This window comes from Camellia sinensis, chromosome 4, assembly GCF_055761805.1.
Source record: "Camellia sinensis isolate YWXY chromosome 4, ASM5576180v1, whole genome shotgun sequence".
Lineage (NCBI taxonomy): Eukaryota > Viridiplantae > Streptophyta > Magnoliopsida > Ericales > Theaceae > Camellia > Camellia sinensis.
This window is the reverse complement of record NC_138964.1, coordinates 12,912,151-12,926,440: the sequence shown is the minus strand read 5'-3', so window position 1 is coordinate 12,926,440 and position 14,290 is coordinate 12,912,151. Positions and strand designations below refer to the sequence as shown.

At 33.8% G+C, this 14,290-nt stretch overlaps 1 protein-coding gene across 3 annotated transcripts; it reads right to left on the bottom strand.

Annotated features, from left to right (window-relative positions):
- Positions 1 to 909: 909 nt before the first annotated feature.
- LOC114281484 (PA-domain containing subtilase family protein) lies at positions 910 to 11,390 on the bottom strand. 3 transcript variants are annotated; one of them, XM_028223938.2, is made up of 11 exons: positions 11,067 to 11,390; positions 10,186 to 10,406; positions 8,167 to 8,311; positions 7,644 to 8,038; positions 7,291 to 7,386; positions 7,108 to 7,180; positions 5,627 to 5,912; positions 3,771 to 4,096; positions 3,004 to 3,271; positions 2,358 to 2,639; positions 910 to 1,765 (listed from the first exon to the last, which is right to left on the bottom strand). In XM_028223938.2, exons 2-11 carry the CDS (start codon positions 10,365 to 10,367, stop codon positions 1,356 to 1,358), a joined length of 2,463 nt encoding a protein of 820 aa, XP_028079739.2. In that variant the 5' UTR covers positions 10,368 to 10,406; positions 11,067 to 11,390; the 3' UTR covers positions 910 to 1,355. The 3 variants fall into 3 exon arrangements, with proteins under 3 accessions (XP_028079739.2, XP_028079740.2, XP_082780371.1); XM_028223939.2 differs by having other exon boundaries at positions 10,186 to 10,427; positions 11,067 to 11,384; XM_082924245.1 differs by having other exon boundaries at positions 10,186 to 10,387; positions 11,067 to 11,384.
- Between the last annotated feature and the right edge of the window lie 2,900 nt (positions 11,391 to 14,290).

Genomic DNA, 14,290 nt, shown 5'->3' with positions numbered 1-14,290 from the left:
TTTCTGATCAGTGAGTGGTTTAATTTATTTATTAAACACAACTTTTGATTCCCAATCAGGAGTGCTTTAATTTATATTTTCATATAGTGGTAAGTCGCGGACTCGTGTCATAGTGGTTACCCTTTATCATATAGTGGTAAGTCGCGGACTCAAGTCACCTAAGAGAGGCAAGGCCCCAAAAGTTACCTTTAATCATATAGTGGTAAGTCGCGGACTCACGCATAGGTGAAAATTTAAATTTACAATTCTGACATTGGGTATGGTTCATCCAAGTCTATAAGGCCCCTCCTACCAACCTTATGTGATGATTGGCCTCAAAAAGAATTGAACATAAGACTTTGGATATAATACCCATGATTATTACACTCAATCAAACCCCTTTGGGGTAACCACTAGAACTTCCACTTGATCAATCTCATTTTTTGTCTATGCATCAGTACATTGGTTCGTCTCCCTATAGATGTACTGGATGGAACTTGATTCAAAAACATTAGCCCAGTCATACCAAACTCTGGCAAAAGTATGATTTATCACACAAGGGGATAAAAAAATATCATTATAAGAAGGAAGAAAAGTCAAGAATACAATAGCAAGTAAAATGAAATGACAATCTCATTTTTTGTAGTCCTAATTGAAGCCTAATCTCCAGACTGAAAACATAATTTTCCTCCCAATTTTTACCCTGGTCTCTCAACAAATCGTATGGTTTTGAGCGGATGAGAGAATGACTTTTAGATTCCTTATATATACAAAGGCAAATTAATCTTTACACTCTTAACCGTTGACAGATTAAAGTGAGCATTCAAATGTGGGGAGTGAAGCGTACATGAGCAACACTAAAGGAGGGTAAAGTGAAATTTGTCCTAAAAATTTAGCTAAGCCACACACCAAATTGAGGCATAAGTATGATTTATCTTATAAGAAGGGGAAAAAATAATATCATTATATCACGAGGAAGAAGAGTCAAGAATACAATAGCAAAGTTAAATGAGATGAAACCCCATCTAGCCCTTTTTTCGCTACCCAAATGCCAAAACAATCCAACAACCAAAAGGCTATTTCATGCACTGTAAAGGGGAATGAATACAAAGGCATTCCACCACATTACAGACACCAACAAAACTCACCAAAAGTTACATGAGTGGAAGAAACTAGAAAGTCTCCCCTCCCTTTATACTTGCTAAGACGAGATATCTTCACAACAACTCCTCTATTCTATATATATATATATGAATTTTCATATCAATACCCTCTAGCTTTTTTCTTATATATCTTTCTTATTCCCACAGATTACAAAAGAATATCATCATCACCATGATCACAATAATATTCAATCATCTAGATTGCAACCAAAGTTACCAGTCATAACCCATAGCAACTACAGGGATTCTGACTTTGTGTCCTCTGCTTCCTTTCATCAAAACCTCCCCAAAACTGTATGCTCCGGTTACTGATCTTACCGTGAGAGTCACTGTGAATTTCCTTGATCCACCAGGTCTCAGAGTCATTGCTGGAGGGTTGGTTTCAATGGCAACTGCCGGTGCCATTCTTGCAGTGATGACGTAGGTTTCTTCTTCCAAAGCAACATTTGTTACAGTGCGTGTCACTGTTCGAGTTTTTGCAAGGTGGGAAATTGTGACTGAAGGGGTGTTGAAGTTTGATGGGTTGCCAAGGGTGTAGTTACATGGTGAATTTGTATAATTCTTTATCTCATGGGCATCGATTCCGGGCACGGTGCACAAGAACCCCAGATAATCCTCATAACCTACAAAACAGATTTAACAAAAACGGAAACTAAGTGATTTAGAATTACTCTCTTTTGATGATTACAGACATAACTATGGCATGGAACCATCTGATGCACCAGTACAATCAACATTCTCAATGTCCACACAAAAAATAAATGATAAAAAAAAAACTCAATTTAAATCTCAGTTAAAAAAGAACACTTTAAATCCCCAAAATAGACTTGGTTTCCTACATGTTTTCATTCAAAGATAATAAAAAAAGAAACATAATATTAATCCCTAAATTTTGAAGGAAGATGAATTAAAAGGTATAAATCTAAATTAATTTTCTTTTATCATTGTATCATCTAAGATATTTTATTCATACTTATAATGTGTTTTATACGTGTGCAAGTGATGTGACCCCAAGTGTCTTAAAGTGCATCTGGACTTTCAACTTTTTTAAAAATAATGACACATTTTGATACATGCCCGAGTGATGTGTCCCCCAGTCTATTCAATCCAACACGTTAAGCTCACTGGTCCTTATCTGTGGTCTTATCAACGCCACACACACACACACACAAAGAGAGAGAGAGAGAGAGAGAGAGAGAGAGAGAGAGAGAAAACCTGCATCAAAGATGAGTCCAGGATCAAGAGCGGCTCTGGGATTAACATGGCCACTCCCATAATCAAAAGGAGTTGCTGCGACCAGTGTAATGGTTTCAGATCCGGAATACTGTTGAGCTTGAAGGGGTCTCTCTGCTCTGTCCACTGTTGTTGATGTTGTCATCAAGGCTGATTTGATGGCAGCTGGGCTCCAATGAGGATGCTTCTGCTTGATAAGGGCAGCTATTCCTGCTATATGAGGTGCAGACATGCTGGTTCCAGATATCACAGCAAATCCTTCTCCTGTTTCAAGCAAAAAACAATTACGAAAAAAAAAAAAATCTCAATCTTGCACCTATTCCAATTACAAATGTCTAGTCTATTCATTTTGTATTCCATGTAGATGCTGTCTTCTTATCAACCGAAGCAGCATTCAAAAATAAATAAATTTGCTTTCCTCTAGAGTTCCTTAATTAAAGCTGAGGCAAGAGTTTAATACCATCATTATATATATCCGATATTATGAAATAAATTAGTTCAATTGAAAGATCTAAAACATTGATTCTATTTCAGGACTAATTGAAGCTTACTAGAGAATTTTAAAGCTTAAAATATCCGACAAAAGATCTAAAAAATGAGAGTTTAATTGTAGCGGTCAATTCTTTACCAATGTAATTAACCTCATCTGTTCCATTTGGAGCCCAGGCAGACCAAATTAGAGAACCAGGAGCTAGAATATCTGGCTTGAGAAGATCAGCATCTTGAAAACCATAATCTTTTATGTTGGGCCCACGAGAAGAGAACAGTGCTACTTGCGGTGCTGATTTGTGTAGTATGGGCACCAGACCATCCCCAATGCCGCCTGTTGCTTTGAAGCTCTTCACGCGTCCAGTCCAATCCCTTGATGTGGAGATGTTGTAATAATCTATCAACTCCTAAAACCAATGATACCCATAAAAACAAGAGTAGGAGGAGCAAGACAGAAAGAGAAATATACGAAAAACAAAAAACTTTGAAAACCAAAAAATGGCTTGCATGCACCAAATTTTAAGCACCAATCTAAAAACCAGTAAGACATGGTAATTATTACAGCGGTTCAAGCTAACATATAGTTCAGCCATGACAAAAGTGAATTTTGGGGATACTTGGAAAGCAATTTTCTTGTATCTTTTAAGTGTCCTGCTTAATCCAATTACACTTTCAACATGTTCAAGTGCCTAAACAGGAATTGGCCCTTCATAATTACCATTGGGAGTATTTATTTATTTATTTTTTAATCGCACAACCAAGATATACAACACAAAATGTAGACTCATTAGCAAATGTATCAGCCAGTAGGATCCAATTTCAGCAGATATGTGTCACGCACTAGAGCGTAGATGGGTTCAAAACTTCTAGAGATCATATACGAAAGGGGAATATCATGATATTTACCATTGAATGGCTAACATCTGTGATGACAATACCGGGAACTCCAACAGGAACAGGATCAAATTTTGTTCCCGGAGAAACATTTTCTACGGCAAGAACAAAGCCAATTGCACCGAGGCTCTTGGCTGTTTCTGAGACTTGCTTGATTGATGCAGTACCAACAACAAAATTAAAAGAATAGCCACAAACAAGAATGTTTCCTTTCACCAAGTTTTTGTTTAAAACTTCTGGCCTCTGGCAGTCTGCAGGGCTGTATTTCATAACTGAAGAATCCAGCAGAACATCATTAGCTGCAACCATGGTGAATGCTTGATTTGCATGTGTAGCAGCTGCATTAAACGATGAGACATGCTTCAGATTCATGAAGGCAGAGTAAAGTGACAGCAAACTAAAAGACAATTGCATTAACCAAGCTGGTAGATACTAAAGAACCAAGTGTGATCATGTAAAATAGTAAAAACTAAAATGGAACAGATAAAAAGAGTACAAGAATTTCATTATTGGCACTAGAAGTAATATTATGAGTGTGTGTGTGTGTGTGTGTGTGTGTGTGTGTGTATGTACTTACAGATAGATAAAAAATACAAAAGCCACAGACACTTCTTTCATGCAATGAGAAATTTTTCTCCCCTACAATTCTCACATCACAGCAACTGGACAACCAAAATGGACCCCAAACACTTAATTTGTAAAAACCCTAATCTACAGATTCAAACCCATGAATTTTCCTAATTTAAGATGCCAAATTTGTTCCTGCCCATTTTTTCAAAAATAAAAACTTTAATGCAGAGCATGGAAGGAAAAATGGGATCAAATTGGGAAATTCACTTCTTCTGGATCAGTTGTAATTTATTTTTTTACTTAATTTGATTCTTATTTTATGTTACTATAAGTTAGTTGGCAGCCAGTATACTCTCATTTATGTTTTATTCCAATTCGTCAAATGTAAAGTCTGGGCAGCAATATGATTGGATCCTCCATTCCTTGAGGACTCTACCTTCAAAGAGAGTTTTATTCAATTTCTATGCTTCAACCAATTTTCTAACTTGGCTGCTTGTTTCATTTTGTTGTTTCTTGCTCTTCTTATAGACTCTATCAATAGGTATCTCAAGACACTTTGGACTTTGATTTCAATAAAGTAGCCTGCTCTTTGATGACATGGGCTGGGAAAACTCATGCACACACGTGCACAAAAAACTTCCATTATCACCCGAACAATAAAGACTGAAACAGATGAAAGCTGAAGCAAACTCTACTAATGTCCTCTACATTCTTCAGAATTTAACAAAAATCATTGGGATTAAGAAGAAAAACTAGAAATGATTGGTTGAGAGTCCACCTTTGTACCTTGAAAAAAGAAAAAGAAAAAGAAGGAAAACAAACAAGAAAGAAAATAAAATAAAAAAAAGGTTTTGTCTGTTCCTGCAAACTTTAGACATACTCCAGAGAAAAACTTTCACAACCATGTCAGGCGGCATAGTAGCATCATAGACATTGCACGCGTTTACATCTCAAAACTTCTGACGGGTTTAAACTTTCAAGGTACAGTAATCATTTACTTCACATCTACTGCAATAAGAGATCAACAGACAGATAAAAAAGAATGAAGATATCCTGAATTAGTGATGATAATAGTGTTGCTTTAACCAAGTAAGAACTGACCGTGATCGCAATTGTTCTTTCGTAAGTAATGTACATTTACTTGTGAACATATTACCAAGATGTGTGATCTACAGATATGGTTTTCTGGATCAAATTCAGATAATAATGCAACAGTTTTCTGGAGATCCAGCAATGTTTCTTCCCAAAGATTACAAAGTTAAAGTGATTATAAGATAAACAAGTCACACAAAACTTACGTGACAACCCAACTCCTGGCAAAATTTTCCCATTTCCCAGGGTCAGATGGTTTTTGTATCTGCGATCGTCAATTGCAGCAGCTACAGATGTTATCCATGGACTATATGACAACAATGTTTTGGGAAAAGGACCCCCATTTCCAGCTGCCTGTGCAACAAACACTCCGGCTTTCACAGCTGAAAGAAGCGTAGCATCAAAAGGATTTAAAAATGTGGTCTTTGTGGCTGCAGGAGGAGTGTTTTGGCCCACCGAGAGATTGATAATGTCCACACCATCATGAACGGCCTGTCAACAGAAGTTTTCTTGAATTAAAAATATTTGAAATTGGAAAAAATACAAACAGATACCCCTAAGAGAATTTCAGACAGAAAGAAAAAGAATCTGAAGTAATAATTCAGATCACTTGCAGAAAATGCAGCCCCCCAACAAACACTTCAAATGATAGTTTTTCATTTGGCAGCATGACTAGAAGTCATGGTTGTGGCATTTTGAGTTCACATAAAAGAGCTGAACCATCAAGATGCATAGAGTCAACATAAAAACATTAACAAACATGCCTCACTAGATGACCAAGATTTCATAACAAATTTAGAACCGATCATAAAAACAAGCTGTTACTCAAATGTCAATACACCAACCATACAAGCCAAGTGGTAAGAATCAGTCCATCCTCAAAAGAGTTATGAACCAACTCCAAGGTTCTCCAAACAGGTAGCATGTAAACTTGCAATGAAACAAAACTTAGTGGTACTACTACCTTATCTGAAATTATTACGCATAACTTACTTGCTACTTAATTTAGAACATTAATTACATCTGGTCGCTCTAAAGATCAAGACAGATAATAGTTATAACTCCTAAATAAATCTACTATATTATATATTACTATACATGGTTATGTCTTAAAGCTTCAAAATCTCAATCCAAATTTCTTGTTTTTTGAATTTTCAAAATCTAAAAATACATGTTGCAAAACCCTACTTGGGGATCATTCCTAAAAGGATGGTCTCAAACTAGTAGATGAGATTCACACCACCAACCCTTCAAAAAAGGTATAAAGTAAGACCACGACAACCCATTTCAATAAAGTGCAATAGAAAAAACCATAACCCAAATGTGGTCCGAAAAATTAGAACTGAGAGGACCCAAAAAAAGAGGAAACAAAAAACCATTTTTTTTTTTTTTATAGGATTTGACTTAACAAAAATATCATTGATAGGACTTGAAAGTTTTGAAATATATAAAATCAATTATCAGATTGCATGAAAGGCCATGGGACAAAAGATGTTTGAGAGTGAAATGGTAAGTTTCCATTTCAACTACCCATTAAAGTTACAGATAAAATTTTACGACTATGTCAGTTGCATAATTGGTTGAAACAAGAAACAAATATAAATGAACCATGATATTTCAAAGCACAACAAAAACAAAAGCAGTACTAGCTGTCCTACATCTTAACACAGTATTGGCATCTGTTTACCTGTTCAATAGCAGCAACCACATCTGAAACAAACCCTCCAAAAAGCCTGTATAGTGCCTTGTACACAGCAATTCTGAGCACAGACAAACACAAGGATTGTTATTCGAATGACTAATATCGACAAAATGGATAAAGAAATAATATTACATCATATCTTTACTGGTGAAGGTTACCAATCCTCACCTAGCACGAGGAGCCATTCCACTTGCTTTCCCAAATTCATATCCATGGATTCTCACAGGAACACCATTATTACCAGCAGCAATAGCTGCTGTATGACTGTTAAGCAATGTTATCAAAGAAAAAAACAGATCAGAATACAGTAAAATAAAGAGGATGATAGTTGAAAAGAAAACTGAATAGTGGCTGTGTAATGTGCAGCACCAGAGATCATAACAATTTCATTCATATCATGCAGTACAGTTGTAACTTGTAAATAAAGCCATCAGGCAACAAAACAAAACTTAGAAAAAGAAGAAATAGAAGCATCACATTCCCATTAGACTCAAATGTCAAAAAATCATATGGGTTCTAACCTTCCATGTCCATCTCCATCCAGGGGAGAAGCAAAATCAATAGCAGGATTAAATACCCCAGCTGCAATTGCAGCTGCTGCAAAATGTTGGGCTCCAATAATCTTCCCATTACAGAAGCTCCTTTTGGTGTCAGGATCAACTTCACATTTTCCACTGTATTTTGGAAGAGGCCCATATGGTTCCGTATTGTAGGTTGAGAAGCTTGGATGGTGAGGATAAATCCCCGAGTCCACAAATCCTATTACAATGTTCTCTCCAGCCTTGTCAAATCCACCTCCTGTCGGCCATACTCCAGTTGGAAGGCCCAAAAATTGTGGGGTATGTGTTGTAAGTTTCTTCACCTTCCAATCCCTTTCCACAGATTTCACACCAGGGGCTCGTCTAAGAATTTCTGCCTACTAATATATTTAGATTGTGTAAGAAAATGAGAATGCAAGAGGACTGAAATCCAATCATCTCATGAATTGGTGCGAATAAAATTAATCCTTAAAAAATGAAATGTACGAATGCTCCAACTCGTCACCTGTTCAGGAGATATGTGAACTGAAAAGCCATTAATAAGATGCCGATAGCTATAGAGTTTCTCGTAGGTCCCACGGTCAAACAGCATCCCCAGAAGCATGTCATGTTTCTTTTCTAGGTGACGAGAGTAAGATGTCACCATTTCACTGAAAAAGAGCCAAAAGTGCAGGGGAAAAAAGAGAGTTAGCAAGCATAGTTCTCAAAAAGCATACATGTCGCATTTCTTGGTGGCAGAAATAGGATTTCACCAGTTCTCAGCAAGAGTTGAAAAAGAGTAAGCAAATAAGTATGTGAATGTCACAACTTATCCCAAAATGACCCTGCAGGGTTCACCAGCTGCAGCGAGGAAGGGGAACTACGAATCATGGATACAAATACAAGATAAAAATACGATACGATACAATACTAATACGGCAATGCGACCAATTCAAAAATATTGGATACAGTACGACCATGAGAAACCATCCTTTATGAATTAGGTATTAGTTCAAGAGCCAATAGCCAACTCACTTGACTTTTTTTTAGTAGGCCCTGTGAAAATTTAATTTCAATATCAAGTCTAAACTTTTTTTATTGCCATAGTACTTTTCATTTCATATTTTAATGCGTTATATGCAAAAGTGTTGTACACAAGTTTACTTGCTTGTTTAACAGTTGAAATATGATTTTATAGTATCAACATATTTTCTTTCTAAAAGTAGGTACTACTTTAATCTCACTATTTTATTTTTGCCTAAGAAATAAACAAGTATTGAAAAGTTATTCATGTAGTTATCCTAACAATTATACTCTAATGCTATGCAAGAATGATTACAATCTCCAGTTTATAATAGTTCGGTAAGTGACCTACAGAATTTGGAAAATATTAGATACTTCTTAAAATTAAAGAAAATTAATGTCAAGTATTGGATACATATCCATAAGTATCTAAGGAGTATCAATATCCGATACCAACAAAACTCCCTTCTAGAAGTATTTGTGCTTCATAGATAGGGAGTAAGGTAATAACATATCAATATTTTATGCAAACAACCAAGTAGTGAATAACCTTTTTCCCTCAAGACAAGGAGTGAACAATCAAAGTGCATCTCATAGAATGTGAGACTGACTGGTGGTAAAACACCCACTTCTCCAAAATCATACTAGAAGTACTAAGGGCTTGTTTGGGAATTGGCTCTTTTAGTGATGGAAACTCATTTATGACTTTGGTTCAACCCAACTCAATTAGGCCTTACCCCAGCGACTTGTCATCAACTACATGCACCCATAGGCCACATGCACATGCATAGTATGTATTACAAGCATTCAATGTTACATGCATATTTGAATGCTTGAGTAGACTAATTACATGTAATGCTATTTTTGGAACTTATGGAAACTAGAGTTTTTGGAGTTCTGTCTTCTCCGATGTCCTAGAAAATGAAACTTCAGGAATAAGCAATTTAGGAACCTAAGTTCTGAAAATTTAAGACTAATTGGTAGTTGAATTATTCACTTCCAACTCAAAGTTGACCCAGAAAAGTAATCTTTCTTACATCAGGCAGAGTTTAGTAGTTAAAAATATTGAACTCATCTTTCTCATAGAACCTAAATAAATGTGATATGCGAAATTTCGGCTTGTTGTGGGCAGATGGGATTTCTTAGTAACACATGTTTAATTTATTTCACAAGAAAATTACATGACTAAAATTTTGTGTTGACTTACTAGCCTAGAACAAAAATGAACTCTGTGAAGCCACTTCAAAGAAGAGCTTAAATGTGTGAAACGCTAACAGAGTGTATAACATATCATAGCCTGAAAACCCACTTGCAGGTCCAATATACACGCTTAGGCACAAGTCAATTAAAGGATCCAAACTATCAAATTGCAAACATAATTTAATACAAATATTTTTAAAATAGCCAATGGTTTAAAAAGACATTTTAGCAGTCATCATGACCTGAATCCAAAATGGTGACAAAATATCACATGTTAGCACTTCCTCAAATAAAAAAAATGCCCGGGAAAAATTGAGAGTACCTGTTTACATCAATCTTCTCATCAGACTCCACAGCAGTGGCTTCAAAACCATCGACACCACCTTTGTAACTTATCACTGGCTCTCCTTCAACCATTACTATGTAAATCTCTGCCTTCCCAATAGTCAAAAGGCTAAATAGCATTAGAATTTTACACCCAAAATGAAACGCCAAAGACCTCATTTTTGCTGATCCAATGCCAACTATATTCACCAAGAAAGCCTGTTTCAGTTTAGCCACAAACTGTAAATATACACACCATAACACAGAGATAGAGAGAATGAGCTAAAAAATGAATCAAAGCTTATTGTGCAATATTATATTACTACTAAACCAAAAAATAAAACTTTGAAAAAAAAAAAAAAAGAGAAAAGAAATGGGTACTCAACTTTCTTTGCTAAAAGAACATCAAATTGAGAGAAAAAGAAACTTCAATCAAAAGGAAAGGCAGTACAGAAGAATATTAAGATACTTACTTAAGCAATGTTGATTGACTCTCTTATTCACATTAGACACATTAGACCTAACCCAAATAAATAAAACTTTCCCAAAAAAAATAATAAATAAAAAAGAAATCGATAACTTTTTTTGCTAAAAGAAAATCAAATTGAGAGAAAGAGAAACTTCAATCAAAAGGAAAGACAGTGCAGAAGAATATATCAAGATACTTGAGCAATGTTGATAGACTCTCTTGTTCACATTAGACACATTATTAGACCTATAAGATTAACTGCATAACATAGATGATAAACCCATCAAAAGAAATGAATATATGCAAGAAAGGAATAACAAAATGTAGACTAAGCTCTCACATTTAAGGCATGTGAAAAAGAAAACCCAGATCAAATCAAATCAAATCAGAACAAAAGCTGAGATCTTTACCCAGATTGATCCACGAAAGGAATCAACAGAAAAGCATTTTGTCCCAAAATGCAAAAGAAATTGTGAATCAAAATCAGCTACATTACTCTCTGATTAGAGCCAGTAAAGGTGAAAATGAAGATTAAACTGAGTCGAAGAGCAGAGAGATCATCCACAGTAGTTGAATCCACAAGGCAGAAGATAGAGAAAGTGGGAAGCAAAACCAGTGAGTGATAGTGGGTAGTGAGAGAAAGAGGAGAGAGAGAGAGAGGGTAGTTAGGGTTAGCGCTTTATGGACGCGCCAGCCAGACAATAGACCGAAGATGGAGGAGTCACGTTGAAGTCATTATTAAAAGCATAATATTAATATATAGAGAAAAAATAGACCATTATACATTTAAAAAGAAAACAATTCAACGTTTCGACACTTGAAATAAAAATAAAATTTTAATTTTATTAATTGAAAATTTAATTTTTTAATTTATATTTAATATAAATTATTCATCTCTTTTATTAAGTAAAATCGACCAAAAAAAATATTCTAATCATTAAATTCAATATAAGTATATATAAAATATTTAAAATATTATTTTTTTATTTAATTTAATGATTAAAATATTATCTTTTTCGTCGATTTTACTTAATAAAAATAGATAAATAGTGTATATTAAAAATAAATAGATAGAATTTAAGATTTAATTTGACAAAATAAAAAATTCAGAATTTAATTTGTTATAAGGGTCAAACCCTAATTATTTTTTTTATAATTTTTCCAAGGAAAATTACTTTTTACCCCTTCAATGAATGTCTCATATCACTTTACACCCTTGAATTGAAAATTGTAACATTTAACCCCCTCATCTATTTTGTTTTGTTTTTTTTTTATTTTTAAATTTAAACTTTAATGACGAAAACACCCTTTCAACTATAGAGATAAATCATACTTTACCTCCGTAAGCTATCACTCAATATTATTCTACCCCTTAACTAAAAATATTTTTTGGTTTTAAGCTAAATTATTTTTCTTGCGGGTTTTTTTGCATTTTATTTTATTTTATTTTTTGTTTTTTGGTAGTTTTTTGGGGAAATTACAAAAAAAAAATTGACTCTAAAGACAAAATAAATCCTGAATTTTTAATTTTATCAATTTAAATCCTAAATTTTTAACTTTTCAATCTAAGGCCCCGTTTGGGGACTTACTTTTTTAGCCAATTAGCCAAAAAGCCAACAAGTCATACCAAAAAGTCAAAGATTTTCTTTTTTCTCTACTTTTTGCACATCTTTTCATAATTAGCCAAAAAGTCATCCCAAACATACAAATTTTTTTTATCTACTTTTTTAGCCAAATAGTTAAAAAGTTACTAAATTAGCCTATTCCCAAACGAGGCCTAAATCATTTGCATATCTTTGTTAAGTAAAATCAATAAAACAATAAGTATTTTAATCATTAAACTCAATGAAATGGTATTTTAGACATTTTACATATATTTATATTGAGTTTAATAACTGAAATATTTTTTTTCTATCAATTTTACTTGACAAAAATAAGTTAATAGTTTAGATTGAAAACAAATCAAAAGATTATATTTAAATTGACACAATTAAAAATTCAGGATTTATTTTTTAGAATGTTAAAACTCGAAGGTTCATATTGTAATTGTCCTTAGTTTTTTTTTTTTTAATATTTTAGTCAAAGTTTTAAAATTTTAGATGAAAAAATTTTTAACTAAAAAATGAAAGAAATTCACTAAAGACAAAAAATTATAAAAAATAAAAAACTCAAAATTAAAAAATAAATCAAATAGATTTATAATGTCATTTAAGCATTCCATTTGAGATTCATGTGTAAGTCACATGCAAATTTTTCATCTATTTAAGAGATAGATTCTTATCAAAATATTTACATTGATATAAATTTATAATTCAAAATGACAAACGTATTATGTTTTAGTTGAAAGGGTAAAGTAATACAATTCCGATTGTTAGCTCGAAAACAAGACGACTCAAATAGCCCGAGTCCAAAACGACATCATTTTGGATTTTTTTTTTTTTTTCTTCTCTTTTGTCTTTGAAGATGAAGAGCACAGAGAGAGAAGAGGAAACTGGGGAGCACATCATCTTCATCAACACATCATCATCATCATCAACAACATCTTTATCAACATCAACACATCATCATCATCAACAACAACATCTTCATCAACATCATCATCATCATCAAACACATCATCATAATCAACAACAGCATCTTCATCAACATCATCATCAACAACATCATCATCATCAACATCAATTGATTTTGTGAAATCCATATCCATCTATTTCGATGAAATCAATCGATTTCAAACCTGGAAAAAAGAAGAAGAAGAAGAAGAAGAAACTTAGTGGAGTCTCTGGTGGAGCTCTCTCTCTCTTTCTTCTCTCTTCTCTCTCTTTCTCTTTCTCTTCCTCTCTCTTCGTCTCTCTATTTGTCCCTCTGTCCTTTAGAGATCTAACAGGGGGGAAAAAAAACACTGCCCAAAACGACATCGCTTTGGGCAATCGGGCCATTCGAGTCAAAGGATTTTCGAGCTACGAATCATTTTTCAAAGTAATATTGGATGATAGTTCAAGGGGGTAAAGTATAGTTTATTCTATTGATGAAATGGTATCTTCCTTATAAAGGTTCAAATTTGGGGGAAAAAAAATAGTAGATAAGGGATTTAAGTGTTACAATTGTTAATGAGTGGGATAAAATGATATGGGATAATAGTTGAGGAATTAAAATGTAATTTATCCATAGATAAATGTAATTTTGACTAAAAGTAGTGTTGATAATTGAATTTTAATATTTAAAATTAAATGTATCAAGTGAAATTAATTAAATTTGTATGATAATTACATTTTATACTACTTAAAATTTTAAATAATTTTGAAAATGTAAGTTAAAAATTAGGATAAAATCTATTTTAACTCCTTATGGTTTGACCATAATGCACTTTACCTCTATCATTTAAAAATAGTCAAAAACCTCCCTTGTGTTTTGATAGTATTGCACTTTACCTCCCGTCATTAAAAACTTCATCCAAATTAATAGAAAATAAACTACCCACCCCTATTTAAGGGAAATTCTATTAACACACCATCGTTTGTCTCAGTACATACAATTTACTTAGTTCACACCACACACAAATTGAATATGGTGATTTTGTCTCAATACATAGGGAGCTTCTATTTGCACACACTCATTCCCCTCTTTACACATC

Coding starts and splice junctions, on each gene's coding strand:
- LOC114281484 (XM_028223938.2), bottom strand. CDS start 10,367: ATGAGGTCTTTGGCGTTTCATTTTGGGTGTAAAATTCTAATGCTATTT. Junction 8,312..10,185: donor GAGAAGATTGATGTAAACAG/GTACTCTCAATT, acceptor GCTCTTTTTCAG/TGAAATGGTGACATCTTACT. Junction 7,181..7,290: donor GGAATGGCTCCTCGTGCTAG/GTGAGGATTGGT, acceptor GTCTGTGCTCAG/AATTGCTGTGTACAAGGCAC.